The following is a 27,998-nucleotide window of genomic DNA, read 5'->3' on the forward strand; positions in this document are numbered from 1 at the left end:
TCTCTGTCCCTAACCCCAGGCCTTGTCCTGGAGACTCTGGAGGGCTGGCTCCCTCATTTCCTCCCCAGTTTTGGCCAGCGGGCTGACTTTAGTGGGTGTTCCCAGGGAAGGGGAATTCTGAGCCCAGCTCCAGACACCCCTTCCCCCACGGCCCAGGACAGCCCCAACCCCCTGCCTTAGATACTGCGGGCGTGGAGAGGCCCTCTGAACCCCCAACCCTTCTTTCTCCTCCAGGTCCGCGAGAGCAGCTCGCTAACCTCCTTCCTCACCCCTGCTGCGAAGGAGCCGGGGCGACCGGGGCCCCCGGTGCGGATGCTCAGAGACCCCGGCGAGTCCTGGGCGCCACGCGGCTGAGCCCAGGAAATGCGTCCGGGTTCTGGGGTTACGAGGGGAGCTGTCCAGCCCCGCAGGGTGAGCTAGGAGAAAGAGTGGGCCAACGCCGACCCGGCCGAGCGAGCGGCGGGCGCCAGGGCCGGGTGGGGCAGCGACTCCCCCTCCAGCCCGGCGGCCCCGGGCGTCGCCCCCGCCCCCCACGTGGCCGCAGCCGTCCCAGCCCCTGCGAGGAAGCGGCGCGGCTTCCTGGGGCTTGGGCCGGGGATATAGGCGCCCCCGCCCGGGCCCGGCTCAGCGCCACCGCCCCTCCTCGCCTGCGCGCCGCGCGATGGCCTCGCTCCGGGCTGAGCGCGCAGCCAGCGGCCCGCGGCTCCCCGCTACCCGCGCCGGGCGACCGGCTGCGCTCCGCCTCCTCCTCCTGCTGGGCGGTGAGCGCTGCGCCCCGGGGCCCGGGGAGGGGGAAGCGCGAGAGGCCCGGAGGGGAGGGGGCTGGACTGCCCAGGCCGAGACGGGGCCCCGGCGTGCGGGCGGGACAGCGCTGTCCTCGGACGGTCCTCGGCCCCACTTCGGTGAGGGCTCGGCGCGAGCTGCTTCCCACTTGGAGGAACTTGGGCTGCCGGGACCCCGCGGAGCAGTCTTGGGAGGTCTGGGGCTGGCGAGGAGGAAGAGGAGTTTGGGTCTGGATTGAGTGGGAGGGAGCTGGTTTCAGCCCCCTCTTCCAGTCGCTGAGGCGTCCCTTGGGGGCCTGGATTGTTCCTTTTTCTCCTCTGAAAGTAGTTTTGACTTCTTAGGGTCTCAGAACCCTCCTCCAGGCTCCACCGCTTGGATCCCCACTATCCCTCCTCCCCCTCCCATTTCTGTTCACAGCTGTCCTAAAGCCCCAGGAGTCCCTGGCTCAGCTTCTTCCCACTGAAGGCAGCTTGAAGTTAGAAGGTGTGTATTCCCACCCACCCCCACCCCACCTCTGGGAGGGTGGGCGGCCTAGGGCTGCGAGGAGAGCCAGGTCAGTGGGGAGGGTCTCTTTTCTCAGGAGCCCAATTGGTGGTCCATTAAACTCCCTCCTGTTCTCTCTTGGGGTTCCTTGTGGTCTTTCTCCCTCTCATCCCCTGTGGCTCCCACCCAGCTCTGAGCTGGCTTACCTCACAGGTAGGTTAGAAGACCCCAGAAAAAGTATGTGGATGTTCCAGTGGGGCTGGCACCTGGAAGGCATTAACATTTTTCTGAGCTGAGACTCCTTGGAAAACTTTCTGAGACTCTCCTGGTGTTTGCCATGTTTGAAGACAGGAACAGTGGAAATACCTGGACCAGAGGGATTGGAGGAAGGGGCAGGGGTGTGGTCAGTGTGCAGCAATCTGTGCCCACAGGGAACAAGATGTCTGACTATGAAACCAGTGTCCAATTTTGCTGGCAATCTTATAAGGAGCAGATGGACTCTATCCCCAAGGATTGGTGCGACTGGGCCATGATTAGCAGGTAGGGGCAGTACCAGGGCAGCTTGGGCCAGGGGTGGGGCCTGCTCCTTATGGGTGGGCCTTGCATAAGTTTGGGGCATTCTTCTCTCTTGGCCCAACCTGTACTCACTCTAGTCTTCCCTTGCCCCCAGGCCTTATAGCGACCTACAGTATTGCTTGGAGCATTTTGCAGAAGCATTTGGCCTGGGCTTCCCCAATCCCTGGGCAGAAGAGGTCATCTTTGAGACTCACCAGATCCACTTTGCCAACTGCTCCCTGGTGCAGCCCACCTTATCAGACCCCCCAGAGGATGTACTCCTGGCCATGATCATAGCCCCCATCTGCCTCATCCCCTTCCTCGTCACCCTTGTGGTATGGAGGAGTAAAGACAATGAAGCCCAGGCCTAGGGTGGTATGAGCTTTTCTTGGAAGCCATTTTACTCCTTTTCCCTGCTACCACCAGGTCTCTCTTCCCCTCCCTGCCTCCTTTTCTCACTCCCACCCCCACCACAGATCCTTGGACTGGTGGAAATGGAAACCCAGCGGTGTCACAGCACAAGTTCTGTACTCTTCTAAATAAAAGGTTTTTTTTGTACTATCCCCTCCCCATCCTAGAGTCTCTGCCATTCTCACAGGCCCTCAGCTCTGGGAAGCAGAGCTAGAAGAATCTGGATAGCAGCACTGTTTTGTTCACTTGCCTGCTCCCCAATATCTCCCTCCCCCCACCTGAAGGCCACCCCTCCACTGTTTCCTCCTAAGGCTGGGCCTTTCCTGTCCTTATCCAAACCCAGCACCAGGAAGTATACAGGAAAGAGACTCCCTTCCGGTCTGGACAGCAGCTGGGGAGGTGTGGGGGGAGGGGCAAGGGTGGAATTTTTGCTGTGACTCCTGCAAGAAGGAAGGGGGACCACCCAGAAGCCCTGAATTTTCCTCTTCATGCCTCAGTTTACTCCCAGGGTCTGAGAATAGGAACTTTGATATGACCAAAAAGAGTCCATCTCTAAGGACCTCAGGATTGAGGGCAAGGGCAGTAGGGACTTACTCTACTAAGTCCACCACAGGACTCCCCTTCCAGGTCCCTGCCTCATCCTATGTTGTCCTGTACCCTGGGGGTGTGGCCTACAGCCTGACAGCACACTGCCCCCTGGTGTCCACTAGAGGTAAGAGCCAGAAGATGGACGTGACCTGGAAGAAGCTCAAAGCTGAGGAGACGGACCCTTGGATCAGACATCTGCCACCTCCATAGCAATCACTAGTTCTTAACTGGGACATTCTATCAGCTTCCTAAGCCATACTTATACTCCCTTAAGACACATTCCCATTTTCTAGGGATGTACCTAGCCTCTGAACTCACCATTTCTTATACAGACACTCTTACATGTTCCCCAGACAGTAAGGCCCAGTTTTTCACCAGAGGACCTTCACCTCCAGTTCTTCCAGAACATCAAAAATATGAGAGAACAACTTTGTTCTCCATAAAGGCATATGTTCATTCTTTATGGTGCCTGAAGCCTCATCAGGGACTTTCCTCTTTGCTGAAACATTTGCCTCTCTGAAGACATGCACATCCATTTCCTGGGACACGCCTGTCCATTCCATAGATATATACCTATATGCTTCCTAGAATATATCTATCTATTCATCCTCTGAGACAGACTTCCCCTTTCAGGACATGTCTGTCTCTCTAGAGGCATTCCTGTTCCCTGGGGCATTTTGAGTTTTCACCTGAGCTAAGTCTTTGCTCTGTTTCCATGAATGCATCGGTCTTCCCCAGGGATATATAGTCTCTTCTTGGCCCATATTTGCCTTCATGTGTTTTACTAACATACACCAACGGTATGCTGGTATAAGATACTGTGTAGGGTATCTTTTGTTGGAAAGTTAAGTTAGATAAGGGTTTGGTTTCTGCTCTCAATGGCTTCTATCTAGTAGGAGAACTGACATGTACACAAACAAAAGCAATGGAGTATATGATGAGAGTCATGCAAGAGATACAAGCCAAATGTTGTATAAGTGCAAAAAAAGGGGGGAGGAGGTCATGGCTAGCTGAGATGCGATCACAGGAGGGTGATTGTGGAGTTGGTACATGACTAGGCCTTAAGATGGAATACATTACCCCTAGGGAAGAGAGGAGAAAAGGGAGTGAATTGGGAAATTATTGTAATATTCTAGGCTTGAGAAAAAGAGGACATGGGCCAAAGGAGTGATGAATGAGGAAGTAGAAAATAAAAAGTAGGAGAGATGTTTAAAGACAGGGGAGGGAACCAGAAGGACTTTAGAAATGAAGGAGATGAAGGAGAGGAGAGATTAGGGCTGACTCAGGCTTTGAATCTGAGTTACTAGGACAATGATGGAAGTAATGATAGAAAATGGCTATTAGAAAGAGGAGCTGACATGAAGAAAAGCATGTACAATATGAGCTGCCAGTAGAACAAGCTTTTATGTCTTATAGAGAGTTAGAAATGGGAGTGGTGGTGGTGGAAAGGTTGGAGTTGGAAATACAGATTTAGGAGTCTTTTGCACAGAAATGCCAAGTGAAGCCATGAGAAGGATGAAAGTTCTCAAGACAGAAGGTGTATTGAAAATAAAGCTGAGGTTAGGTCCTTAGGAAACATGCACATTTAAAGAATGAGGGAGAAGTGAAACAAAGGGAAAGATCAGAGAGACAGTAGCAGACCAAGGATAAAGCAGTGCCATGGAAGCAAAGGAGATAGTGCCCTTTGAAAGCACATTATCAATTGAATGGTTCATTCATTCATGCAATAAATATTTGCTGGGCACTTCGGTAGATCAGGAACTGTGCACAGTGAAGAATAGACTTGGGTGGGGGAAAGGTTAAAGGTCAGATGGGAAATTCAGAGGGTGACAGAGTCAAGGAAAAGAGGGAAGATGATATAAAAGGAGGCCTAGAGGCAGTTGGAAAGGAGAGGCAAGAAGATATGCCAAAGGATTGGTCTTATAAAGGAGGAGTGACACTTCTTCCTTTGAGTCCAAACAAACAAAAAGGAGTAAAAGTGGAGAGGAATTCTTGTGGGATGAATCAAGTATGGTGACAGAGATGGAACTATTAAGACATTCAAATGCTTGGCCTCAAGTTCACAAAATAGAAAGGGCATTCTGCAGAGAGCAGATGGAGACAGGTGGAATGACTTGATGAACGGAAACATTTGAAGAGTTAGCTAGAGGGATATGACAGGGAGTCCATAAAAGATAGTGCTGGGCTGCACTGAGAGTCCAGCAGTGAGGTTAGGGAATCTGGGGCTCAGCCAGCATGATCCATGCATTTTATTATTTATTTTTATTTTTTTGCTCTATGCATTTTTTTTCCAGTAATACAACTGGGAGCTGGTCCGCGGGCTGTGGGTTATTGTTAAGCTGCTTAACAACTGGGCCCAGGAGTTGGTGGGGAGAGAACAGAGGCAGGGGCAGGGAGCAATTACCCTGGTTTGGTTAAGTAACCAGAAGGTAGACAAGCAAGGGGACAGAACTGGGTAGTCTAGGCTGGGTAAGGAGTCAAATAAGACCAAAATGGGTCTGGAGACTTGTGATGTGGGAAGTGAGGACGTGAGAGATGGATGGCTTTAGTCAGAGGAAGCAACTCTGAATCATAGAAGCTGAAGTTTTTCCAGTGCTAAAAGCTACAAGCGTGCTCCCATGGGTACTGCAGGAGAACAGGGAATGGTGAGGTCGAAAGACCTAGCAATTGAGAAGACTGGGGAATGATGAGGTGTTTGTTAAATGCAATTGACAACAAACGTTAGTATTAAAAGAAGCTGAGCAGAGTGGAAACAAGCCTCAGCAGTTCTGCCAAAGTGTGCCGCTTTGGGGAAGTCACTGCCCTTCTCTAGAGCTGCACGAGAAGACTTTTCAGGGTTCTACACGGTAAGATTTTTAGGATAATGGCAAACGACTGGCAGACCAGCAAGATCCCCCACGTTGTTGGGCCTCCCCTCTCCGAGGAGGCATCCGGAACCTTTCTGCTGTGCTTTTTGCCCGGACGTGCAGAAGCGGAGGCCGGAAGTCCTTTGCCCGGAGGTTCCGAGTTTCCTGGGCTACTACAATGGCGATGAGTTTCGAGTGGCCGTGGCAGTATCGCTTCCCGCCCTTCTTTACGTGAGGCTCAGACCCCGAGAAGCCCCCCTGTGTCTCCCTCCCCTGCCCCGGACCCCGGGCTCAGCCCTGATGCCTCAAATGGGGAGGGGGAGAAAGGACCCGGTGGCCACCACCCTCAGTCCCCCACTTTGTCCCCCAGACGCGCCTCCGGCAAGCGCTGCCTCTCGCTCTCTCACGCCCTCTAATTCTGCGCCCCACCCCCTTCACCCGGCAGGTTGCAGCCGAACGTGGACACCCGGCAGAAGCAGCTGGCCGCCTGGTGCTCGCTGGTCCTGTCCTTCTGCCGCCTGCACAAACAGTCCAGCATGACGGTGATGGAAGCTCAGGAGAGCCCGCTCTTCAACAACGTGAAGCTACAGCGTATCCTCCCTCAGGCTCTTCCACAGCCCACACACATGCACTTCCACGCTTTCCCACATGCCCAGACTTCACACACCCCCACCCCCACCCCTACCCCCCAGCCCCGTCACCCACCGTAGGCAGGTTCTCACCCAAACTGGCCTTGGGAAAGAGCCAGAATGTGTTAGCTGACTTCCATTTTATCCCCAACCCCCAACGCAAATGCAGCCTCAAACCCTCTTGTCTTAGGCAGTGAGGAGGACCCAGGTGTCATTCGGGTCTTAGAATCTCTGCCCGGAAAACGCCAAATTCCAGGCTTTTCAACCCAAATCCTTTTGACTCTGTATCTCGGGTCCTCTTCTGAGTGAAGCTCAAACTCTGGAACTCCCTTTAGTAATTTTCTCCACCTACTCTCTTTCTCCCAGGAAGTAAAGGTCATTTGTTTTTGCTGCCTGATTCATACCTAAAATATCTATGGAGAAAATCTGAAGGAAGGAGAGAGGGTAGAGGGTGACAGATGGTAGTACCATTCATTTCTTAAGCTCTTCCCTTTAATTGGACTAGTTTCTCTGTACCTTCCTCTGCCCACCAATATCCATGAAATGCCAATGTATAGACTGTTGGGGAATTGCACATATATGTGTGGGAGGGAGAAGAAGGGGACAGGTGGTTCTCAACATGACAGTGGCCCTGAGAATTTTTATCCCACCCAAATCATTCCATCAATGCCCTTCCCTTAACTTTAAACCAGGGAAGCTCCCTGTGGAATCAATCCAGGTTGTATTAGAGGAACTGAGGAAGAAAGGTGGGTTCAGGTCCTCAGATTTCCTTATTTTTCCTCCTACTTGGGCTTTCCGGAGGGCAGATTGGCATAAATGTTTGGGTTTTTTGTTTGTTTTGGTTTGTTTAAGGTTTCATTTTTAAGTAATCTGTATACCCACTGTGGGGCTGGAACCCACAACCTTGAGATCAGGAGTTGCCCACTCCACCACCAATGCCAGCCAGGTGCTCTATAAGTCTTTGCTTTTAACACCTTTTTTCTCTCCCCTGACTTGGAGCCTATACTGTTCTGTACAGTAAATAGTACAATTCCCTGGGTCCTTTCTCCCTATTGTTTTTTATTTTTTTAAAGGTTTTATTTATTTTTTCATGAGAGACACACACACAGAGAGAGAGGCACAGACACAGGCAGAGGGAGAAGCAGGCTCTATGCAGGGAGCCTGACATGGGACTCGATCCCAGGTCTCCAGGATCACACCCTGCACCGAAGGCAGGCGCTAAACTGCTGAGCCACCTGGGGCTGCCCCTTATTGGTATTCAACACTGAAATCTCTCCATCTGTGTTCTGAGAACTAGAGAGAGGTAGAAGGAGAAATGGTGCCTTGCAGATAGTAATAAAACAGATCTTGAATTGCACTTCCTGAAAGCTGAGTCTCTTCCACTCTGTTCTACCTTGGTTTTGCCTTCTGTCCCTTCTTAGCATAAGCTTCTTTCATAAGTATCTGTTTTGCAGGGAACCTGGAGTGGTTGGATAAGAACAAGTCTAGCTTCCTGATCATGTGGCGAAGGCCAGAAGAATGGGGGAAACTCATCTATCAGTGGGTGAGACTATTCTGCCGCAGTGACCATGGCAAAGGGGAATCATATCTGTGTTCAGCAGACACCCAGCATTCCTAGGTCCAGACAGAGCAAAGTGGGAAGGGGCAGAAGGAAGAAGTATAGGTCTTCCAGGCAATCCTCAGTGACTCAGTTTCCCTGGCTGTGTAGAATTTCCCTGCCTTTGACTGTGGGAGGCCAGAGGCTACATGAGGCCATGTTTGGAGATTGCAGTGCTGGGAACCAGGAGTACTATTGTTGGCTGGAGTCTCTGGCCACAGAAGATAAATGAGGAAAGGAAGAAAAAAAAAAAAAAAGGCTGGGGCCCTCCCCCTCTGCACCCTTTGGGGCTGTCCACAATATGAATGAGACATTCTGAACCAGAGTGGGTGTGGGGACAAACTCTTTCCCCCACATTCCTAGCTACCACCAGCCCTAAACTCCCAAGGGAGAGAAGAGGGGAAGAAGCATCAACAACCCAAATATAACAAATATATGCCACCTATTCCTGAACAGGAAAACAGAATGAGAGGTCACTCCTCAGACATGTGAAGGCCTGTGGTTTAGTGGTTCCGTATGTGTGTGTACACATATAAATATAGTACCTGTATGGCTTGTGGTTTTTAGGTCACTCCTGCTGAGGTGACAGTGAGCCCTGGTTTGGGAATAGGTACCATTCCTGGGTCAGGTAGATGGAGCTGGTGAGCTCAACTTCTCCCAGGAGATACCTGGTCCTTATTCAATCCCTGATTTCTGTGTCCATAGGTTTCTAGGAGTGGCCAGAACAACTCTGTGTTCACCCTGTATGAACTCACCAATGGCGAAGACACAGAGGATGAGGGTAATGCTTTTCCCTTTCCCCCCAGTTTTGTCATCTGAATCCTCTCCAGTCCTTGTTTAATTGGCATTCAGACTTCCCATCTCTGCCTCTGAATTCCAAATACTACATGACACAAGGGCTCTTAACCCATATGCAAGGTTTCTGTAAACCACCTGTATTTACATGCAAGAATACCCCCATATTTTGTCTGTGGGGATATATGTACATTTTCCTAGGGATAGAGTCCATATTAAAAGATTTTTAAGAGCATCTATGACCCATGAAAAATCAAGAATTATGGTGTAGATGCTGAATGAGGAACCAGGGAAGGAGATTAAGCCTAAAATCTCATTCCTTGCTGACACAGGCTTTCTTTCACCCTGTATACTTATAGAGGGCTCAGGATTTGTGGGCGTCAGCTGAAAGGATTGGGCCAACACCCCCATCCCCACCCCCAGGCCTTTTAAATACTTTGGTTTCTGGCCAGGCCAGGATTTTTATACTGTTTGATTTTTACATAGTGTAAATATAATCTTAGCTTTTTTATCTCTGACTTCATATTCTGATCCGCAGGATCACCAAAAGTTCTAATCTCAGCTGGGGAACAAAAGGCACCTCCCCTTTCTGCCAGGCCCTGGCTGCCCTAACAGAGTTTACAGCTCTTGGCTGTTCCCCCACCCCCACCCCCCACCCTGCAGGCCGCTGCTTGCTACTCCCACCATCACCCCATGACTTCAGCACTGCAGCCTTGCCCAGCCCACCACACACGCTGGGCAAAGCTGGAGGCTTCCTCAGAAAGCAAGCTCCCTGACTAAAGAGGCAGGCCCCCATAGGGGGTGAGGTGTACAAGCCTGTTAGGGCTTGCCACCTGCTTCTCACCTCTCCCTGTAGTATCTTGCCATATCTCCAGATACTCAGCTGGCCCTTGGCTCCCAGCCTTGTTCCTTTTCATTAGGAAAGGGCAGATATCTGTGCTGGACCCTAACAGTCTTCTGGTCAGAGGTGGCTATACTTTATGTTACAATAGGCACTCTTGATGGGTATAGGTGTGCAATGAGGGTCATCCAGTGACAAGGACCTTGACCTTCCTAGGCCTCACCAGGAAGTCCCCCTACTTTGTGGCCCACACGTGGGTGGTGTCACTCTTGTACATCAGGCAATAATGGTTTGGGGGTGGGGGGTACACATGAGGGTTGAGTCTGACCAAAGAACCCGGAAGGGGAAAATAAGCATGAACTCTCATTTCATGCTGACTCAGGCTTTCTTTCACCCCTTACTCCTAAGGATTACCCAGGAGGGGTTGGTGGCAGCTGCGCCAGTATAAATGGCGTGTGTCTACCCTGGCCTCAGGTCTCAGCTTCCATCTGGACTGTTCTCAGGGGCCTTGAGTCCCCAGGAGCTGAGTGTCCCTGACTACCTGTCTCTCCCTATCCAGAGTTCCATGGGCTGGATGAAGCAACCCTACTTCGGGCTCTGCAGGCCCTACAGCAGGAGCACAAGGCTGAGATCATCACTGTCAGCGATGGCCGAGGCGTCAAGTTCTTCTAGCAGAGACCTGTCTCTTACTTCTTACCTCCCACCTTTCCAGGGCTTTCAAAAGGAGACAGACCCAGTGACCCTACAGACTGGATCTGTGACTCCACCAGACTCAAAAGGGCTCCAGTCCAGGGATGGGTTTCCCACTACCCTGTATGTCTGTCCTTGGGGAAAAGGTGAGGCTGAGGTACCAGGGAGAAAAGATGTGCTTCTCCTTGCCCTGCCTCCTCTACCATCCTAGACTGTCCCCGAGCCAGGGTCTGTAAACCTTTAACTTCACATGTGTTCACACACGTAAGTACATACACGCTCCTGCACAAGCTTTTGTCTCTCCCCCTTCCCACCCCTTTAGCTGCTATTGCCTCACCTCTCAGGCTGGTGCTGGATCCTTCCAAGGGGGTGAGAGAAGCCCTGGCTGCAGGCAGCCTTCCAGGCAATATGAAAATAGGAGGCCCAGGAAGGGGCCTGGCGGTGAGAGGCTGGGCTGGACACTGATTTATGATATTAAAAAGCTCAACCCCACTTGTCTGCCTGTCATTGGAAGTTACTACTGGAATGGTCATGAGGAGGGCTGTGAAGCATTGCCCCTTGAATGAATCCCAGCCTAGGAAAGAGGAGAGGCCTACGGCCTTTGTAGATGAAAAGGTCCTCCAGTGCTGGCAGGCTCCAGTGAGCCTGTGGTTTTACATCTGCTGGGTGGGCTGTGTGGGGGAGTGTTGATGGAACACAGCTTGGGGACAGACTGCTTTCTTTCTCTGAATTAGAGTGACTTAATGGCTTCTCATTTCCTACGGTCTTCCCCATGAAAGTCCTGAACCACTCTGAAGCCCCTCCCTCCATCTCTCTGGTCTGGGTGGGGTAGTTGAGGCCAAGGGGAGCTGAAGGGGTGTAAACCGGATATGGACTTTGGTTTATTGGGAACTTTGGCAAACAGAAGGAGGAGGAAGGAGAGCCCACATAGCAAAAACAGCTACTGTGGCCAGGGCCAGGCTGCGGCCAAGGTAGGGAGGTGGAGGGGATGGGTGACCCGGTCCTTGGCTTGGGGGAGGGGCTTGCCCTGGGGTGCACACACCCATCCCTGTGCAGTTCAGAGGGACAGCGGCTTGGGAGAAAACCAGACCTTTCCACTGACCTCTGTATTGTCGGCCTGGGGCTACCTTATCTGGGGCGTGCAGGCGGGTGGTAACCTTCCCTTAACCACCCCCCTTTCTAGAGCCCGAGAGCATTGGTCACGTTTCCTCTCCCAGTCCCAGCATTGAGCCTCCACCACCCGCCCCCAAACAGGTTTGCGCACTCTTGTTGCGGGAGGGCACGCTGCCTGCCGTCTAGCACCCGGTCCACCTGGGAATGATCCCGCAGGCGGGTGGTGCCGCCTCGCACCGGTCCACCTCTGAATGATCCCGCAGGCGGGTGCGCCCAGAGGCGAGGGAGAGGAGGGCCTGCGGCCGGGGGCGGGGCTGCTGACTGCTGAGGTGAGGGGCTGCGCACCCGCTCAGCGCCGCTGGCCCGCTCCTGGCCGGCTCCGCTGCTGGCCGCTCCGAGGGGGCGGCCCTGGGGGGTGAGGCCGGGGGCGGGGCCGGGGGCGGGGCCAGGGGGTAGGCGAGCCGGGGACTGGGGCCCCAGGAGCTCAGCCGGAGCGCTGCGCACCCAGCCAATCCTTGTCTGTCAGGCCGCCGCCTCTCCAGCCGCCCGGCTTACTGCCTTGCGGCGCCGGCCCTTCCTCATGCTGGCACCCCCGACCTCCGAGACTGCAGTCCCCATGTCCCAGGCGGAGGCCGACCTGGGCCTGCGGCCCCCACCGCCTCTTGCCGCCGCCGCCGGTCCACCCCGCCTCGGGCCCCCTCCTCGCCGGGCGCGCCGCTTCTCCGGGAAGGCTGAGCCCCGGCCGCGCTCTTCCCGTCTCAGCCGCCGAAGCTCGGTCGACTTGGGACTGCTGAGCTTGTGGTCCCAGCCAGCTTCACCCGTTCCGGAGCCCCCTGATCCTCCAGACTCCGCTGGTGCCGGCCCCGCGAGGAGCCCACCGCCTAGCTGTCCAGAGCCCCCCGAGGGCACGTGGACTGGGGGAGCCCCGGTGAAGGCTGCAGACTCCACGCGTCCAGAGCTCCCGGGCTCCACAGGGGGCCCTGGGGGCCGGGATCCGCCGACTGTCCCTGAAGCTGCGGCTCGGGAGCGGCAGCGGGAGCAGGAGGAAAAGGAGGACACGGAGACCCAGGCAGTGGCAACGTCCCCGGATGGCCGGTACCTCAAGTTTGACATCGAGATTGGACGTGGCTCGTTCAAGACGGTGTATCGAGGGCTGGACACTGACACCACGGTGGAGGTGGCCTGGTGTGAGCTGCAGGTGTGGCTGGGCGCCCCCTCTGTGGCACCTTGGGATGGGACCCTTTGGAGGTTTTGGGATGAGAAACCTAGGGGACAGCAGCAAGGGAGAGATCTGTCTTTTCAGTCAAATGTCCGGACACTCCTGCCTGCACCCCCTTGCTCTGATGATCTACGGATCTGGCTGATTCTGGGCTGCAGAAGGATAAACTGAGACAGAGGGTGGCACCCCTATAGGTTTTGGACATTCTAACTTTAAAGTCTCTATACCCAACCCTGAGAGGTGGAAGATAGAATGCAAAATCAGATAGGGAGCCAGTTCAGATCTAAGGTGTGACTGGCCTCACCAATCTCCTCCTATTGTCTCTTCCTTTCCCTTTCCTCTTAGTCCTGAGACCCTCGGTGTGTCCCTGGTCGTCCTCCTCCTTCACCCCAGATCTCTGAAGAGTAAGAGGCTGGGATGATGGAGGCCAGGAGTTGCGGCAGGATCCTCTCCATTTCCAGCAGATTTAGAGTGGTGGTGGCAGGATGGGGCCCACCCAGGCCCCTTCTGGAGCATCAGACTTATAGACTTCCACACAACTGGAGGCGGGCGAGATAGAGAGCTCTAGCCCCGGTCTGAGTCCAGTCCTTCTCCTCATCTCACTGTGTACCTGGGCTCTCCCTTCCCAGACCAAAAGCACTGAACCCAGTGGGATTTAGGAGGATGTTGGTGGGAAGGACCTTCCTCCCACGGAGGGAAGAACCCAGTTAAGTCTGGGCCAGCAGCTTTGGATTCAAACTGGGGGGCAGAGCCTGGGTAAGGGTCCTCCCCTCCAGCTCTGGCACTGGGCTCTCCCCTTGCGCCTGCCAGTGCCGCGCCCCAGGCTCTAGGCCAGGCAAGGAGAGGCAGCCAAATGAGGGGGGTTGGGGGGATGTGGGGGGGACAGGACAGCCAAGGGGCAGGGGGCAGTCTCCTGGTGCCTGGTCCTGGATCATTCTCTTTCTCTGTAACTCCCTTTGCAGCCCTCCTGCCTCCTGTCAGCATCTAGCAGTTCTCAGTTTCTGGGGCCAACCCCCCCCCCTTGAAGGCCCCAATTCTCTGCCTGCTGTCAGCCTGCTGCCTGCCTGCTGCCTGCCCATTGCCAGCCCCGGGGCGTCCCCTCCCGCCCCATGGCTGGCCCAGGAGGCTACAAAGGCGCTATTGAGCTCAGGGCTCTTGGACCGGGCTGCATAAAGGCCCTTGTGTCCAGCAGGGGGTCCAGGGGTGGCCCCAGGCCCGGGATGGGCGTGTCCCTGCAGCAGCCTGAGGGGGCGGATCAGGAATTAGGGGCATACAGCCCCTTGGGCAAGTGATGACCTAACCTGGTCTGTGGGCTCCAACCTTACCTCTCACCCAGCTGCTCCCTCCATGTGCCCCTTCCTCCTCTCTATGGGGTCCTGGACCCGACATGACCTTGACCCCCATCCCCTACCCTACAGACTCGGAAACTGTCTCGAACTGAGCGGCAGCGATTCTCTGAGGAAGTGGAGATGCTCAAGGGGCTGCAGCACCCCAACATCGTCCGCTTCTACGACTCGTGGAAGTCAGTGCTGAGGGGCCAGGTTTGCATTGTGCTGGTCACCGAACTCATGACCTCCGGCACCCTCAAGACGTGAGCTCTGTGCCTGGTGGTAGTGTTGGTTGGTGGGAGAGCTGGTAGTGGGAGGTCCTCACTGTTTCTGGAACTTCTCCCAGGCTCCTCAAACTCTAGATTTAGGTCCCAAACCAGGCTTGCCACTTCTCATCCACTCCTACTGCGTCTCTGCCTTCATGAGTGACAGTGTCCACCCAGCCAAAACTCAGGCATCTCCCCAGATGCCTTTTTTATCTCCACTCTATGCATCCACCTATCCCTATCAATTTCTCTCCCAAGGTTTCCTTATAATTCCCCACTCTGCTTTCCCTGTTCCATCCACTGCCATCTCATTGGTCTAAAACCCTGCAGCAGCCCCCTAATGGGCCTTTTCCCACTCTGCCCTCACCTTTCCAACCTATCCTATCTTCCTGCAGTCGGGGGAATCTCTCTGTTCCTTAAAACCCCTTCAAGGTTTCCCACCTCCCTCAGGTTAAAGTCCACTCTTCTTAGGATTTAGCCTCATCTTGAACTTAGACTCCACAGGGGTGGAATTCCCTGTACCTCCTCCCACCCTGCCCTGCTGCTTTCTCCGTGCCTTTGAGCACAGTGTCCCTGCCGCCTGGAAAGTCTCCATCCCTTCCCCTTTTCACCCTTGAACCCCTACTCATCCTTCAAGATGCAACATAAAAGTTATTTCCTCTCTGAAGCCCTCCCCCCACGCCCAGAGCAATAGTCATCCCTTTCCGTGCTCCCACAGCCCCCAGGCTCGGCCCTATCTGCAAGTTTCCCCGCCCAACCCGTTTCCTAATCTCACTTCTACCTAACACACCCCCGACTCAGTTTCTCCCTGGAGCCCGACAGGCAAGCCAGCTAGAAGAATGCTGGCAGAAGATGCGTAGGAGGCGGTGCCAGGGGGACTAGGGGAACTTCCCAGCGAGGGTCCCCTCCCCCGCCTCCGTGTCCCGTCGCAACCCTGGCTTTGTGCCTTTCCTCCAGATACCTGAGGCGGTTCCGCGAGATGAAGCCACGAGTCCTTCAGCGCTGGAGCCGCCAGATCCTCCGGGGTCTTCATTTCCTACACTCCCGGGTACCCCCCATTCTGCACAGGGATCTCAAGTGCGACAACGTCTTTATTACGGGCCCTTCGGGTTCAGTCAAGATTGGGGACCTGGGCCTGGCCACGCTCAAGCGCGCCTCCTTTGCCAAGAGCGTGATCGGTGCGTCTCTCCAGGAGGTCCTTGCTATTCACGCCTCCCCCGCGTCAGAAGAGAGCCTGGCAGCCCCCCTTCCCAGCAGGGGTCCTTTGAGTTGCGCGGAGTTAGAAGAGCAGGGGACTTGGGGAGGCCTATAGCATCCTCTCTCCCCTTTACTGCCCGCTTCCCCCCCCCCCCAACACACGCAGTGGGGAAGGGTCTGTCGCTAGCACTCCAGAATGCTCAGGGTTGCCCCTGCCCCCCACCCCCTGACTAGCCAGCGGTGCCCAGGAAGAGGGACGAAGCCCGAGGAAGCTTCTGTAGCTTGATGCCTGCCTGCTGTGGCTCCTACAGGGACCCCTGAGTTCATGGCTCCTGAGATGTACGAGGAAAAGTACGATGAGGCCGTGGACGTGTACGCGTTCGGCATGTGCATGCTGGAGATGGCGACCTCGGAGTACCCTTACTCAGAGTGCCAGAATGCCGCGCAAATCTACCGCAAGGTCACTTCGGTGAGAAGGGGGTGGGGGGAAAGAGTATTCCAGGTCACCTCTCACTCTCCTGCCCCAACCAGCTCGCGGACCATGCAGTTTCCCTTAAAGCAAGCCACAAAGATGCTCTAGTCAACCCTGAAGGATATTGGATGCACACACGCTCCCCCCTACCGGCCCCCTCCGAGCCCCTGCCCCAGTACTAGCGGTTTAGAATAATGATGTATGTAGCGCTCCCCGGAGTTTACAAATGATTTCACATCTGGTCTTTGACTCGCAGGGTAATGCCCCGCACTTTACAAAAACTGGCATGCCAGGAAGACATGTTCAAGGTCATACTGTCGATACGCGGGGCGGGGGGGGGGGGGGGACGGCGATTTGAAATTAAACCGTCTAGTAGCTGTCGCAGTGCATTTGCTATTGCACGCTCTGCTGCCTCGGGCGGGGTAGGGCAGGGTAGGGGGCGAGCAGAGAGCTGGGGTGCACAGCCCCCCAGGCTTGATGCAACTCCTTTCCTCCAGGGCACAAAGCCAAACAGCTTCTACAAGGTGAAGATGCCCGAGGTGAAGGAGATCATTGAAGGCTGCATCCGCACGGATAAGAACGAGAGGTAGGATTATGAGCAGGGTGTGTGTGTCGGGGAGAGGGGAATGGAGGGGACGGTGGCGTCAAGGCTCGGCTCACCGGCGCCGCCCTCAGATTCACCATCCAGGACCTGCTGGCTCACGCCTTCTTCCGCGAGGAGCGCGGCGTGCACGTGGAGCTGGCGGAGGAGGACGACGGTGAGAAGCCAGGCCTGAAGCTCTGGCTGCGCATGGAGGACGCGCGGCGCGGGGGGCGCCCGCGGGACAACCAGGCCATAGAGTTCCTGTTCCAACTGGGCCGGGACGCGGCAGAGGAGGTGGCGCAGGAGATGGTGAGCAAAGGACAGACTTGCTCTGCGGCTGGGGTTGTGCGGGGGCGGGGGCCGTGGGCGCCGACTGGAGGGGACCCGATGGGGCCCCGCGGTGGTGGGAGAGGCACCCAACTCACCCCTCTCTGAGTATCTTTGAGTGCCCCTCCCGCCTTAACATACCCACACGCACACCTTGTGTGTGAACTCTGACGTTTTCCTTTTCCAGAGCAAGCCCTGGGTCCTCCAGCCTCCCATGCTCTACTTCCTAATGATCTGATTTTCCTGGCATGCTCTTCTCTCCAATTTATCTGTTTATTTTTCTCATTTTCACCCTCCACCTACCTTGTTTCCGCCCACCCCCACTCTGTCTTCCTCCATGCTCAGAACCATGAATTTCAGGAAACCTGTCCCCTCTAAAGTCAAAATTAAATACTTTTTTCAATTTCAACGGGTTCTCCATTATAGGACCCATCACCTTTGGGCTTGTTTTATATACCAGGAGACATTTCTGTCTTTCTCCTCTACTAGACTATAAATTCCTTGAGGGCAGAGACTGTGTTCTATTGATTTTTCTATCTCTGATAGAAAAGAGCTTGGCACATGGTGGGAGCTCATTAATAACCCCATATTTGTACATGGCTTAGAGCACTTTCACATATGCATTTGGCTGTTATTACCAATCCTGCATGGAGTGATTTTACCCTGTTGTATTGATGAGGAGATGGAAGGCTCAAAGAGGTTGAATATTTTGTCTGAGGTCCTGAGCAAGTAAGTGGCAGAGCTAGATTTAAACTCAGGCTGTTCAGATTTTAAGTCAGATCACCCCATCCCACCTCCCTTACATGCACAGGGAAGCTTGTGCTTGAGATGAATAAGAAGATAATGAACAATAGCTGCTGGACCAGCAGAGGCATACATGGGAGGTAGAAGACGCAGACTTGGTGCAGGAAGGGGTGAGGAGTGGAAGAGAGTATGAGATTCCTGATAGAAAAATGGCAGTTGAGAGGGTGGGGATCATTTATGGTAGGTCTGGGTCAAGAACATGAGAATATGTTTGAAATGTGGCATAAGAGCAGGTCTCCATAGCACAGCTCAAACCTGACCTGGGATCAGATCTTGACCCATTACGTACAGGGATCCTTGATGATGATACTATTGACATCTTTATTTGAGGGATGATCCTGTGTATTTTGGGGTGTTGAGAAGAATCCCTGGCTTCTACTCACTAGATGCTAGTAGCATTGAGTTGTGACAACTGCAAATGTCCCCAGGTACTGCCAAATGTTCCCCCTTTTCCTGTGAGAGCAGTTGACCTACTAGATAACCATGAACTAGTCACAGTTTTTACTTATGTCTAAAATGGAGCTAAGACCTACCTCAGAAAGTTATTGAGAGGATTTAATGATGGTAACGAGTTGCCAATTAATGGGCACAGTGCCTAATCAATAAATGTCAGTGCCCTTTCTCCTGGAGAAATATCCTGGAGGCTCCAAGAAGGTCTCCTAATGTGTCTTCGAGTGGGATCCTCGACTTCAAACTGTGTTTCTCACCCTCTCAACTCCAGGTGGCCCTGGGTTTAGTCTGTGAAGCTGATTACCAGCCAGTGGCCCGTGCAGTACGTGAACGAGTTGCTGCTATCCAGCGAAAGCGTGAGAAGCTGCGCAAAGCTAGGGAGTTGGAGGCCCTACCCCCTGCACCAGGACCTCAAGCAGCAACTGTCCCCATGACTCCTGGTCCCCCCAGTGTCTTCCCCCATGAGCCTGAGGAGCCAGAGGCAGACCAGCACCAGCCTTTCCTCTTCCGCCATGCCAGCTACTCATCTACCACCTGTAAGTCACCCCTGACTGTGGAATTTGGGATGTGACCTAGGTCCTAGAACCCTTGGCCCCCCATGCAGAAGTTCAATCCAGCAGCACCATCACTTACCCTGCCTTCCACATCTAGCCATGAAGCTCCTTCTGGGAAAACTTCCCCAGGTCCAGGCCCCTCCTTGCTCAGGCAGCCCCCCTTCTTTGCCAACATTCCCCTTTACTTCCCCTTTTTTGATCCCCTCCCTTCCCCACCAGCGGATTGCGAGACTGATGGCTACCTCAGCTCCTCCGGCTTCCTGGATGCCTCAGACCCTGCCTTTCAGCCCCCTGGGGGGGTGCCATCCAGTCCCGCTGAGTCCCATCTCTGCCTGCCCTCGGTGAGAGGGGTCATATGGGGGGGCTCCCAGCCATTCCAAGCCTATGACCTTTCTTTCTCCTTGTGAAACCTAACCCCATGACCTGGACCCACATCCCTGGAAATCCACCACTCTGTCCTCATCTTCCTTAATTCCCTCTGCCTAGTACCCCAGCATCCTTGACATTGAATCTCCCTGGATTCCGACGATTATAGTCCTCTGACCTCATGAACCCATTTCCTATTTCAGGCTTTTGCCCTCTCCATCCCACGTTCTGGCCCTGGCAGCGACTTTTCCCCGGGAGACAGGTAGGTTCTGGTAGGAGTTAGGGTGCTCACGTGAGACATATGGTACTCTGGGGTCCCTGTGTCCACTCTGACACTCCTATCTCCTTTTCTTTTCCAGCTATGCCTCAGATGCAGCATCAGGCCTTAGTGATGTGGGAGAAGGGATGGCATGCATGAGGAGACCCCCAGGGAGAAATCTCCGGCGCAGACCGAGATCCCGGCTGCGGGTCACTAGTGTAAGAAAGGCACAGGAGATGGGAAATAACCTGCAAGACCAGAAGGGAAACTGTCAGGGTGGGGGTGGGGGAATGTGAGGGAGGTCAGCCAAAAGAGAAGAGAGCAGTATGTGACTGGTCCCCTGGAGGCAGCCAGTCTAGTTTCTTTTCTTTTTTTTTTTTTTAATTTTTATTTATTTATGATAGTCACAGAGAGAGAGAGAGGCAGACTCCATGCACCGGGAACCCGACGTGGGATTCGATCCCAGGTCTCGAGGATCGCGCCCTGGGTCAAAGGCAGGCGCCAAACCGCTGCGCCACCCAGGGATCCCCCAGTCTAGTTTCTAATACCAGGCCTGGGGGGACAGAATTTGCTTCTCTTCAGTTCCAATTTGGCCACTGTCATTGGTTGGAGTGAGCAGGGGGAGGGGACATATGACGACGATAGAGGGCTTGACATCCTCCCCTCTGTTGACTTTGACTCTGAAGGTCTCAGACCAGAATGACAGAGTGGTTGAGTGCCAGCTACAGACCCACAATAGCAAGATGGTGACCTTCCGATTTGATCTGGATGGGGACAGCCCAGAGGAGATTGCAGCTGCCATGGTGAGAGGGACAGAGATGAGAACACAGTCCTTTGGTCCAGGCCAGGAATGTCTCTTCTGATGCCCCCTGGTGCGGAACTCCCCCTTCCTCCCACCCAACAGCAGGGGTTTTTAAAGCACAATGACACTGAAGATAACTCTGTCCTTGTTTGAGGAGATATTTTTATTTATTCAGTGAGCTTTGGATCCTCAGTTGGAGCAATCTGAGACTCATCTAGGGTATACACAAGTGCTGTGGTCAGGTGCACACTACATATATGATACTGTGCCTGTGAGTAAGGGGTGGTCTGGGGATGGCAGGGAGAAGAGGTAGAATTTATTTGAGGTCTTGACAGAACAGCAGTGAAGCCTGGAAAGGGTAGATCTAGAGGAAGTACAGCACTAGCAAAGGCATGGAACTAGGGAGTGACTTGGAATATGGGGCCTAGGGTGGGGGCTTCATGAGGAAACCATTGTCACTAGAACTAGGGGTTCCAAGAGAATTGAGGAAGCAAGGTTATAGAGTCTTAAGAGTTCGACAGAGTGTAACATGGTGAGAATATTTTAAGAAGACCATTCTGCCATGGGAAGTGGGAGAGGGTTGGGGGTAGGGAATCCAGTTGGTAGATTGGTACAAGAAGTTACAAGGGGTCCAAGGAGAAAATGGGTCTTGGAGAAAGAAAGAAGAAAAGGGGGTGAATCTGAGGGTTGTTTCAGGAAAATAAGTTACTCTGTAATCCAGTCATTTATTGGTGTAATATGATACATCTAGTAGATGGTCAGTAAACACTTGCTGAGTTGAAATGATAGGGAGTTAGGGAGAGGGGATATCATGGGTGACTGGTAGTGTGGAGAAGCTAGTGGGAGAAAATCATTAAAGGAGAGAGGAAGTTGGAAAATGAAAGCATGTTTTCTTGGGGGTAATGAGGAGTCTGAATGACAGAGGGGCAGGCAAGATCCTCCTTAGGAGCAGGATACAGTCAAGCAGGGCTGGATTTAGGATCCAGAAGTAGATCTAGGAGTTGTCAGCACAGCAGGGAGGGTGAAGAGAGATGAGCTTGCAAAGCCAGAGGCAGAGAGGATCTGAGAGTGGATACCCCCATTTTGGGGATGGGGAGGAATAGATCCTCAAAGGACACAGAGGTGGAGCCTGAGAGGTGGGAGCAGCCCCAGAAGATATTAGGGAAAACTGAATGAGCAGAGAGCTTCAAGGAGGTGACATAGGGTGAAGCCTGAGGCAAGACCACACTGTCTTTTGTCAGAAGAAGGTCTTTGTGGGAGACTAGTTTCAGTGGAGTGGGCAGGGATGCCAGCCTCTGTGGTGAAGGAGAAAGGGGAATGAGAGAAGCATCAGGCTTCAGGAGCTCTCTTTAAAGCTTCTTCTTCTCCATCATGTCATTCACCTTGTGTCCAGGACAAAGACAAAATATCACTTGGCTCTTGGGCTTATCATCTTTCCTCTAGCCACACCAGTTTCTGAATGGTCCTCTGAAGAGGCCAGGTGCCTCTCCACTTCTGCCTCCATCTGCTCAGGGGTCTCTTGCTCTGAAAGGCTTCTCTACTAGGCTTCAAGCCCACTCAGATCCCACACAGCCAAAGCGACCCCTCCCCCTGACCATTGCCCTGTTTTCTCTTCCCACCATTCTACCGTCCACTCCTCTGCAGCAGAATTCTCCTGAGACTTGAATCAGCCCTTGCTTTCTGCCCCTACACAATTAATGGCTACCTGTGGTTACAGAGTAAGGTCCCAGTTCTGGAGCATGGCCTTTGAAATTCCCCGCACTTCCAGCTCTGCTCTGGTCTTCACCGCTCTGTGAATGTGCCATGTCCTTTCATGCCTCAGAGCTATCACTCATGCTGTTCTCTCTGCTCTTCTCTCCAAAAGGACAACATGGAATGGAGGAAAGGGTAGGCTTTCACATAAGATCTGAGTTCAGAGTTCCACTGTTACTCACTAATTTGGTGAATTGGAGCAAGTTTTTTAACCCCTGTGAACCTCCATTGCTTATCAGCAAAATGCAGATCATCATACCCATTTTGCAAAGATGTTCTTTAAAAAAAAAAAAAGATTTATTTATTTATTGAGAGAGAGAGAGGGAGAGACACAGGCAGAGGGAGAAGCAGGCTCCATGCGGGGAGCCCACCTCGGGACTCGATCCCGGGTCTCCAGGATCACAACCTGGGCCACAGGTGGCGCTAAACCGCTGCACCACCGGGGCCACCCCTGCAAAGATGTTCTGATACAGTACATAATTTATGAGAAGTTGTAGATATAAGAGAGATGAAATTATATGAGGAGTACCCACACGTGATAGGTTGCCACGCGGCATGATCCGATGAGAGACAAAATGATTGCTCAGAGTCCCCTATCTTAGAACAAAGAGAGGCCCGAAGAGGATCCACTGTCAAGCACCGCCGAGAAGGGCAGGTGCCGGGTGAAGCCCTGAGTCCAGGTTGGCTGTCAGTTTTATTTAGTAGAATGTAAAGTATGTGGAAACAAGGGAGGAAAAACAAGAAAGCAGTCCTGTGAGGGGCGTCAGGGAACTGTATCTGTGACCATCTGTACAGGTCTAAGGAAGCATTAACCAGGGGGCTTAAGGGGACAGAAGAACCAACCTCAACAGGCCTGGCTATCTTATCCACCATCATTGCTGTTTTCAGCATGTACTGTTTTCAGTACAGACACATGGCAGGAATAATTGGCTCTTGCCACATGCATAGAGCTGTTGCCATTTATGCATGTCCCTATTCTTTTTTTTTTTTAAGATTTTATTTATTTACTCATGAGAATACACAGAGAGGAGGGAGAAAGAGAGAGAGAGAGGCAGAGACACAGGCAGAGGGAGAAGCAGGCTCCATGCAGGATGCCCGCATTTTCCTATTCTTATTGTTTCTTTGACCTGCTGAGGTCTTTTGCTCTCCCATGATAGGTCTTCAGTGAAGGGTTGCTTTCTTTCTTTCTTTTTTTAAAGGTTTTATTTATTTATTCATGAGAGACACACAGAGAGAGGCAGAGACACAGGCAGAGAGAGAAGCAGGCTCCATGCAGGGAGCCCAATGTGGGACTCAATCCCAGGACCCCAGGATCACATCCTGAGCTGAAGGGAGGTGCTCAACCACTGAGCCACCTAGGTGTCCCTAGAAGGGTTGCTTTCTTACTTATCCTTCAAGGTTCAGCTCTGTGAAGCCATATCAGCTTCCCTTATCCTCCTGGGTGACATGATCTGCTCTCTCTCTGGAGTGGCATTTTAAAAAATTGTGGCAAAAAATACAGAACACAAAATTTACCGTAACCATTTTTAAATGTACAGTTCAGCAGGGTTATGTGTATTCACATTGTTGTGAAACGGGTCTCCAGAACCTCTTCATTTTGCATATCTGGTGAAACTGTATCATTAAGCGACTCTCCCTTTCTTCTAGCTGGTTTAGTATTTTATCTATACCTTGATCAGAATGCCTTTCCTACCATGCCTTTGCAGTATATTATGTATATACGTGTCTCTTCGGCTAGATTTTGGGCTTCTTCAGGACCAGGATTTGTTTTATGCTTCTATGTATTCCTCACCTGGAACAGTGTACCTGGACCTAAAACAATGCCTGGCACATAGTATGTGCTCAAGTGTTTGTGAAATTGAATGATATATTTACTGTCTTTTGTCTTATTTGTACTGTGTGTGTGTGTGAGAGAGAGAGAGAGAGAGAGAGAGAGAGAGCACCTGGATAGTACACTTCATAAGAAGTACAACTCCCTGCAAGAGCAGGAGTGTGTCCAAAAGCATATGATGTAATAGTGGAAAGAGCTCAGGCTCTGGCTTTAGACAAATTTGGGTGCAAACCCTGTCATTTTAGGCAGACTGAACTCACTTTTTTGAGCAATTGGTTATCTTTTTTTTTTTTTTTAAGATTTTATTTATTTATTCATGAGACACACAGAGAGAGAGAGGCAGAGACACAGGCAGAGAGAGAAGTGGGCTCCCTGCATGGAGCCTGCTTCTCCCTCTGCCTGTGTCTCCACTTCTCTCTTTCTGTCTCTCATGAATAAATACATAAAATCTTAAAACACACACACACACACAAAAAAAACACTGAGCCATCAAGGGAGCCCTGCAATTGGTTATCTTAACTCTAAAATGGGAATGTTAGGGATCCCTGGGTGGCTCAATGGTTTGGCACCTGCCTTTGGCCCAGGGCGCGATCCTGGAGTCCCGGGATCGAGTCCCACGTCGGGCTCCTGGCACGGAGCCTGCTTCTCCCTTCTCCTGTGTCTCTGCCTCTCTCTCTTTCTCTCTCTCTCTCTCTCTGTGTGTCTATCATGAAAAAATAAATAAATAAATAAATAAAATATTTAAAAAAATAAAATGGGAATGTTAGTACAGATGCTGGAGAGTCATTGTTGGCATTAAATGAGATAAGACATGTAAAGCACCTGAGCTATAATGCATCCTAGGAATGTTAGCTCCTGTCTTCTAAATTTATTTCTCCTTACACCATATGGTTTCTGGCACACAGTAGATACTTATTGAATACTTGTTTTAGGTTGGTGGTTGGCAGAGTAGTGGTGTAAAGGGTTGGCTTTGAAAGATCAGCGCAGCAGGGAGGGATGAGTGGGGATAACTGAGCCTTCTCTCCCCTTCCTGCTGACCCCTTGCCAGGTATATAACGAGTTCATTCTGCCCTCGGAGCGAGCCGGCTTCCTGAGCCGTATTCGGGAGATTATCCAGCGAGTGGAGACCCTGTTGAAGAGAGATACTGGCCCTGTGGAGGCTGCTGAGGACCCCCTGGGCCCCCAGGTCAGACCCCTCAGGTCACTTCCACCTCTCTGCTCCAGATGTCATGATTCACTGCCTTCACCACTCCCCTTGGCTCTAACTCCTTCATCTCTGGGACCCCTAAGACAATGGTTTTACCCCATTTAAGAATCTGATGAAAGCCATGGGCCCTTGTTCTAGAAAATTGTGTTCAACACATACTTTTCTTTTTAACTCATTATTTTGATAGAATTTCAGACTTACAGAAGGAAGTTGCAAGTTGTACTAAGAACTCCTAGATACCCTTTGCCCACATTTGCCAGTTGTTAGTGTTTGGTCATGTTAGTTTTGTTGCTGTCTTCCTCCCTCCCCTCTCTATCTGTATTATTTTTTTCTGAACCACTTGAGAGTAAATTATAGACATCATACCCCTTTACCTGTAATTATTTTAGCACATACACTTTTGTGTCCCCTGAAAGTCCTCTATGGACTCCTAGAGGTTCATGGATCCCACCTAAGACTCAGCTCTCCCCCACTGTAACTGTGGGCCCCATTTTGTCCCTCAGGAGGAGCCAGTACCATTGCCTGCTCTTTCAAGCCCCCTTCCAGACCAATCCTGTGGTATGTACTGAGTTCTGTCCCTATTCATTGCAACCCTTGGGGTTGCTCCTGGGAAGGGAGTAGGGAATGACTACTGGGAGCTCAACACTCCTTCCTCAACAGCAGAGCTCCAGAGCAGCACTTCCCTGGAGCAGCGGAGCTGGGCAGCCTTCTCTACCTCCTCATCTTCTCCTGGAACCCCCTTGTCTCCTGGAAACCTGTTTTCCCCTGGAACCCCAGAAACCCCTGTTTCCCCAAGTCCCATCTTCCCCATCACTTCTTCCCCATACCCCAGCCCTTCCCCTTTCTCCCAAGTCTCTTCAAATCTCCCCCAACACTCCCCCAACTCTCTGCTTGGATTCTCTCCCAGTGCTGCCCAGTTCCCTGGCCCAACCTCTCATTGTCTGCAGAGCTCCATCCTCCCTTCACCTGCCTCCTCTCCCAGTTGTTCCCAGTCGGCTCTTTCTCCCCCTTCCTTCCTCTCCTGCCCTTCCACTTCTCCCCTCCCCTCCACCACTGCAGCCCCTCTCCTCTCTCTGGCTAGTGCCTTCTCGCTGGCTGTGATGACTGTGGCCCAGTCCCTGCTGTCTCCCTCACCTGGGCTCCTGTCCCAGTCCCCTGTGGCCCCTCCTGGTCCTCTACCTAGCCTGCCCCTGCCCGCTCCCACTGCGGCTTCACCTCCAACAGCTGAGATAGAGAGTGAGGTGAGTAGGAAACCAAGAGGGATGGTGAGGGGTGCTCCATTCTGGATCATTCCCCTCCTCATGGACCCACACTTTATAGGCCCCACTGGGATCCCTGGGTGGCGCAGCGGTTTAGCGCCTGCCTTTGGCCCAGGGCGTGATCCTGGAGACCCGGGATCGAATCCCACGTCGGGCTCCCAGTGCATGGAGCCTGCTTCTCCCTCTGCCTGTGTCTCTGCCTCTCTCTCTCTCTCTCTGTGACTATCATAAATAAATAAAAGTTAACAACAACAACAAAAAATTATAGGCCCCACCAAATCCTGCTCGGCCGCTCCTGGGTGAAGCCAGACTAGCACCCATCTCTGAAGGTGAGGCCTCTGATCACTGACCTTCCCCTTCCCATTATTCTCAGTCCACTTCATATCTTGCCTCTAATTTCTCTCCCTCCTTCCATGACTCCTTCCCTGTTGCTCTACAGAGGGAAAGCCACAGCTTGTGGGGCGTTTCCAAGTGACTTCATCCAAGGAACCGGCTGAGCCTCTTCCCCTGCAACCAGCATTCCCAACTCTCTCCAGTTCCCTGAAGCCTCCAACCCCTCAGCTGACCTCAGAGAGCTCAGACACAGAGGATAGTGCTGGAAGTGGGCCAGAGGCCAGGGAGGCTCTGGCTGAGAGTGACCGTGCAGCCGAAGGCCTAGGGGCTGGAGTTGAGGAGGAAGGGGATGATGGGAAGGAACCCCGAGTGGGGGGCAGCCCCCCACCCCAGAGTCATCTCAGCCCGGTATGGATGAACTACTCCTACAGCAGCCTGTGTCTGAGCAGTGAGGAATCCGAGAGCAGTGGGGAGGATGAGGAATTCTGGGCTCAGCTGCAGAGCCTTCGGCAGAAGTGAGTCTGGGGAGGAAAGACAAAAGAGGTGGACTTGGGAGAGTAAAGTGTGTGGCTAGCACTCATGCTCCTGGTGCATCCTCAGGCACTTGTCAGAGGTGGAGGCACTACAGACACTACAGAAGAAGGAAATTGAGGACTTGTACAGCCGGCTTGGGAAGCAGCCCCCACCGGGGATAGTGGCCCCAGCTGCGATGCTGTCCAGCCGCCAGCGCCGCCTCTCTAAGGGCAGCTTTCCCACCTCCCGCCGCAACAGCCTGCAGCGCTCTGAGCCCCTGGGCCCGGGTGAGACTGCAGTGGCCCAGCTCCCATCTTTCCTGGGCCCCCTTCCCTACTGATCTGGCTTTCTTCCAGGCCCTGGGGGTCTGCCCCTTGGTTTGGGGGGGGACTAGCCCCCCTTCTCCCCATGGCCCCTTCCCTCATTCAGTGCTATCCCTCCCCATCCTGCACCCAGGCATCATGCGAAGGAACTCCCTGAGTGGCAGCAGCACCGGCTCCCAGGAGCAGCGGGCAAGCAAGGGGGTGACATTCGCCGGGGATGTTGGCAGGATGGTGAGGGCGGGCCCAAGGGAGGGCGAGCCCATGGAATGCTGACTGCAGCTTCACTCTCCTCCCATCCTGAAAGTTTCTTCAGTGCTTTTTCTTTTCCCTCCAGTGACCTCAGAACAGAAGCCATGCGTCTCCCCCACACCAGGGCCCACCATGGAGCTTGTGTACTCAGAATCTGCTGACCAACACAACTGTGCAAGAAGACCCCAGTACTGAGGGAGTAAAAAGCTTTCAAAGGGGCATGCTGCTTCCATAGGGAAGAGCCAAACATGTGGGAACTATTTACTATATATAGAAGGTATAAGTTCTGCAGCCAACCATCCTCATGCCTCCACCTCCCCAGGCAAGGGTCAACCACTAAGCAATCCCACTCAAGCCCTGATGCTTCTAGAGGGCATACTCCCAGCTGAGCAAGTGTATGGGGTGTACTCACACTAGACTTAGCGACAGCCAATAAAAATGCTGGAAACTAGGATTCTGTGACTCTGAATCTGTTTTGCCTTAAGAACTGTGGGTAAAGCCTTATGGGGCTTGGCAGGGGAAAATTTAGAAGGGACTCTCCTCACAATGGAAAGCAAGGCTAGGAGCTGCCCA

General features: G+C 53.0%; 3 protein-coding genes across 6 annotated transcripts; all 3 read left to right on the plus strand.

Moving 5' to 3' along the window:
* Positions 1-215: 215 nt before the first annotated feature.
* RAMP2 (receptor activity modifying protein 2) lies at positions 216-2,382 on the plus strand. Of its 2 annotated transcripts, none has more exons than XM_041725537.1 (4): positions 216-761; positions 1,201-1,266; positions 1,614-1,806; positions 1,937-2,382. In XM_041725537.1, the coding sequence occupies exons 1-4, from the start codon at positions 662-664 to the stop codon at positions 2,190-2,192; spliced, it is 615 nt and encodes a 204-aa protein (XP_041581471.1). In that variant the 5' UTR covers positions 216-661; the 3' UTR covers positions 2,193-2,382. The 2 variants fall into 2 exon arrangements, with proteins under 2 accessions (XP_041581471.1, XP_041581472.1); XM_041725538.1 differs by having other exon boundaries at positions 247-761; positions 1,698-1,806.
* Positions 2,383-5,749: 3,367 nt separating this feature from the next.
* Positions 5,750-10,710, plus strand: VPS25 (vacuolar protein sorting 25 homolog). Its single transcript, XM_041725539.1, has 6 exons — positions 5,750-5,897; positions 6,112-6,257; positions 6,988-7,041; positions 7,750-7,838; positions 8,598-8,673; positions 10,088-10,710. Exons 1-6 carry the CDS (start codon positions 5,845-5,847, stop codon positions 10,198-10,200), a joined length of 531 nt encoding a protein of 176 aa, XP_041581473.1. The 5' UTR covers positions 5,750-5,844; the 3' UTR covers positions 10,201-10,710.
* Positions 10,711-11,512: 802 nt separating this feature from the next.
* Positions 11,513-27,876, plus strand: WNK4 (WNK lysine deficient protein kinase 4). 3 transcript variants are annotated; one of them, XM_041725536.1, is made up of 20 exons: positions 11,514-11,660; positions 11,858-12,529; positions 13,969-14,141; positions 15,102-15,322; positions 15,653-15,810; positions 16,311-16,399; positions 16,489-16,705; positions 18,249-18,513; positions 18,751-18,872; positions 19,101-19,159; positions 19,257-19,374; positions 19,843-19,959; positions 24,590-24,727; positions 25,252-25,306; positions 25,409-25,989; positions 26,276-26,336; positions 26,447-26,855; positions 26,941-27,140; positions 27,310-27,407; positions 27,511-27,876. In XM_041725536.1, exons 1-20 carry the CDS (start codon positions 11,583-11,585, stop codon positions 27,511-27,513), a joined length of 3,834 nt encoding a protein of 1,277 aa, XP_041581470.1. In that variant the 5' UTR covers positions 11,514-11,582; the 3' UTR covers positions 27,514-27,876. The 3 variants fall into 3 exon arrangements, with proteins under 3 accessions (XP_041581468.1, XP_041581469.1, XP_041581470.1); XM_041725534.1 differs by having other exon boundaries at positions 11,513-11,660; positions 27,310-27,876; XM_041725535.1 differs by having other exon boundaries at positions 11,513-11,660; positions 25,412-25,989; positions 27,310-27,876.
* Positions 27,877-27,998: the final 122 nt, after the last annotated feature.

Source organism: Vulpes lagopus, chromosome 12 (assembly GCF_018345385.1).
Source record: "Vulpes lagopus strain Blue_001 chromosome 12, ASM1834538v1, whole genome shotgun sequence".
Taxonomy (NCBI): Eukaryota; Metazoa; Chordata; class Mammalia; order Carnivora; family Canidae; genus Vulpes; species Vulpes lagopus.

Bases quoted from the DNA above. Each gene is read 5' to 3' on its own strand.
- RAMP2 (XM_041725537.1), top strand. From the start codon at position 662: ATGGCCTCGCTCCGGGCTGAGCGCGCAGCCAGCGGCCCGCGGCTCCCC. The intron at 762-1,200 runs GTGAGCGCTGCG...TTCTGTTCACAG, and splicing joins CCTCCTCCTCCTGCTGGGCG to CTGTCCTAAAGCCCCAGGAG. The intron at 1,267-1,613 runs GTGTGTATTCCC...CCATGTTTGAAG, and splicing joins AGGCAGCTTGAAGTTAGAAG to ACAGGAACAGTGGAAATACC.
- VPS25 (XM_041725539.1), top strand. From the start codon at position 5,845: ATGGCGATGAGTTTCGAGTGGCCGTGGCAGTATCGCTTCCCGCCCTTC. The intron at 6,258-6,987 runs GTATCCTCCCTC...ACTTTAAACCAG, and splicing joins CAACAACGTGAAGCTACAGC to GGAAGCTCCCTGTGGAATCA. The intron at 8,674-10,087 runs GTAATGCTTTTC...CTCCCTATCCAG, and splicing joins CGAAGACACAGAGGATGAGG to AGTTCCATGGGCTGGATGAA.
- WNK4 (XM_041725534.1), top strand. From the start codon at position 11,583: ATGATCCCGCAGGCGGGTGCGCCCAGAGGCGAGGGAGAGGAGGGCCTG. The intron at 16,400-16,488 runs GTAGGATTATGA...CGCCGCCCTCAG, and splicing joins CGCACGGATAAGAACGAGAG to ATTCACCATCCAGGACCTGC. The intron at 25,990-26,275 runs GTGAGTAGGAAA...AAAAAATTATAG, and splicing joins CAGCTGAGATAGAGAGTGAG to GCCCCACCAAATCCTGCTCG.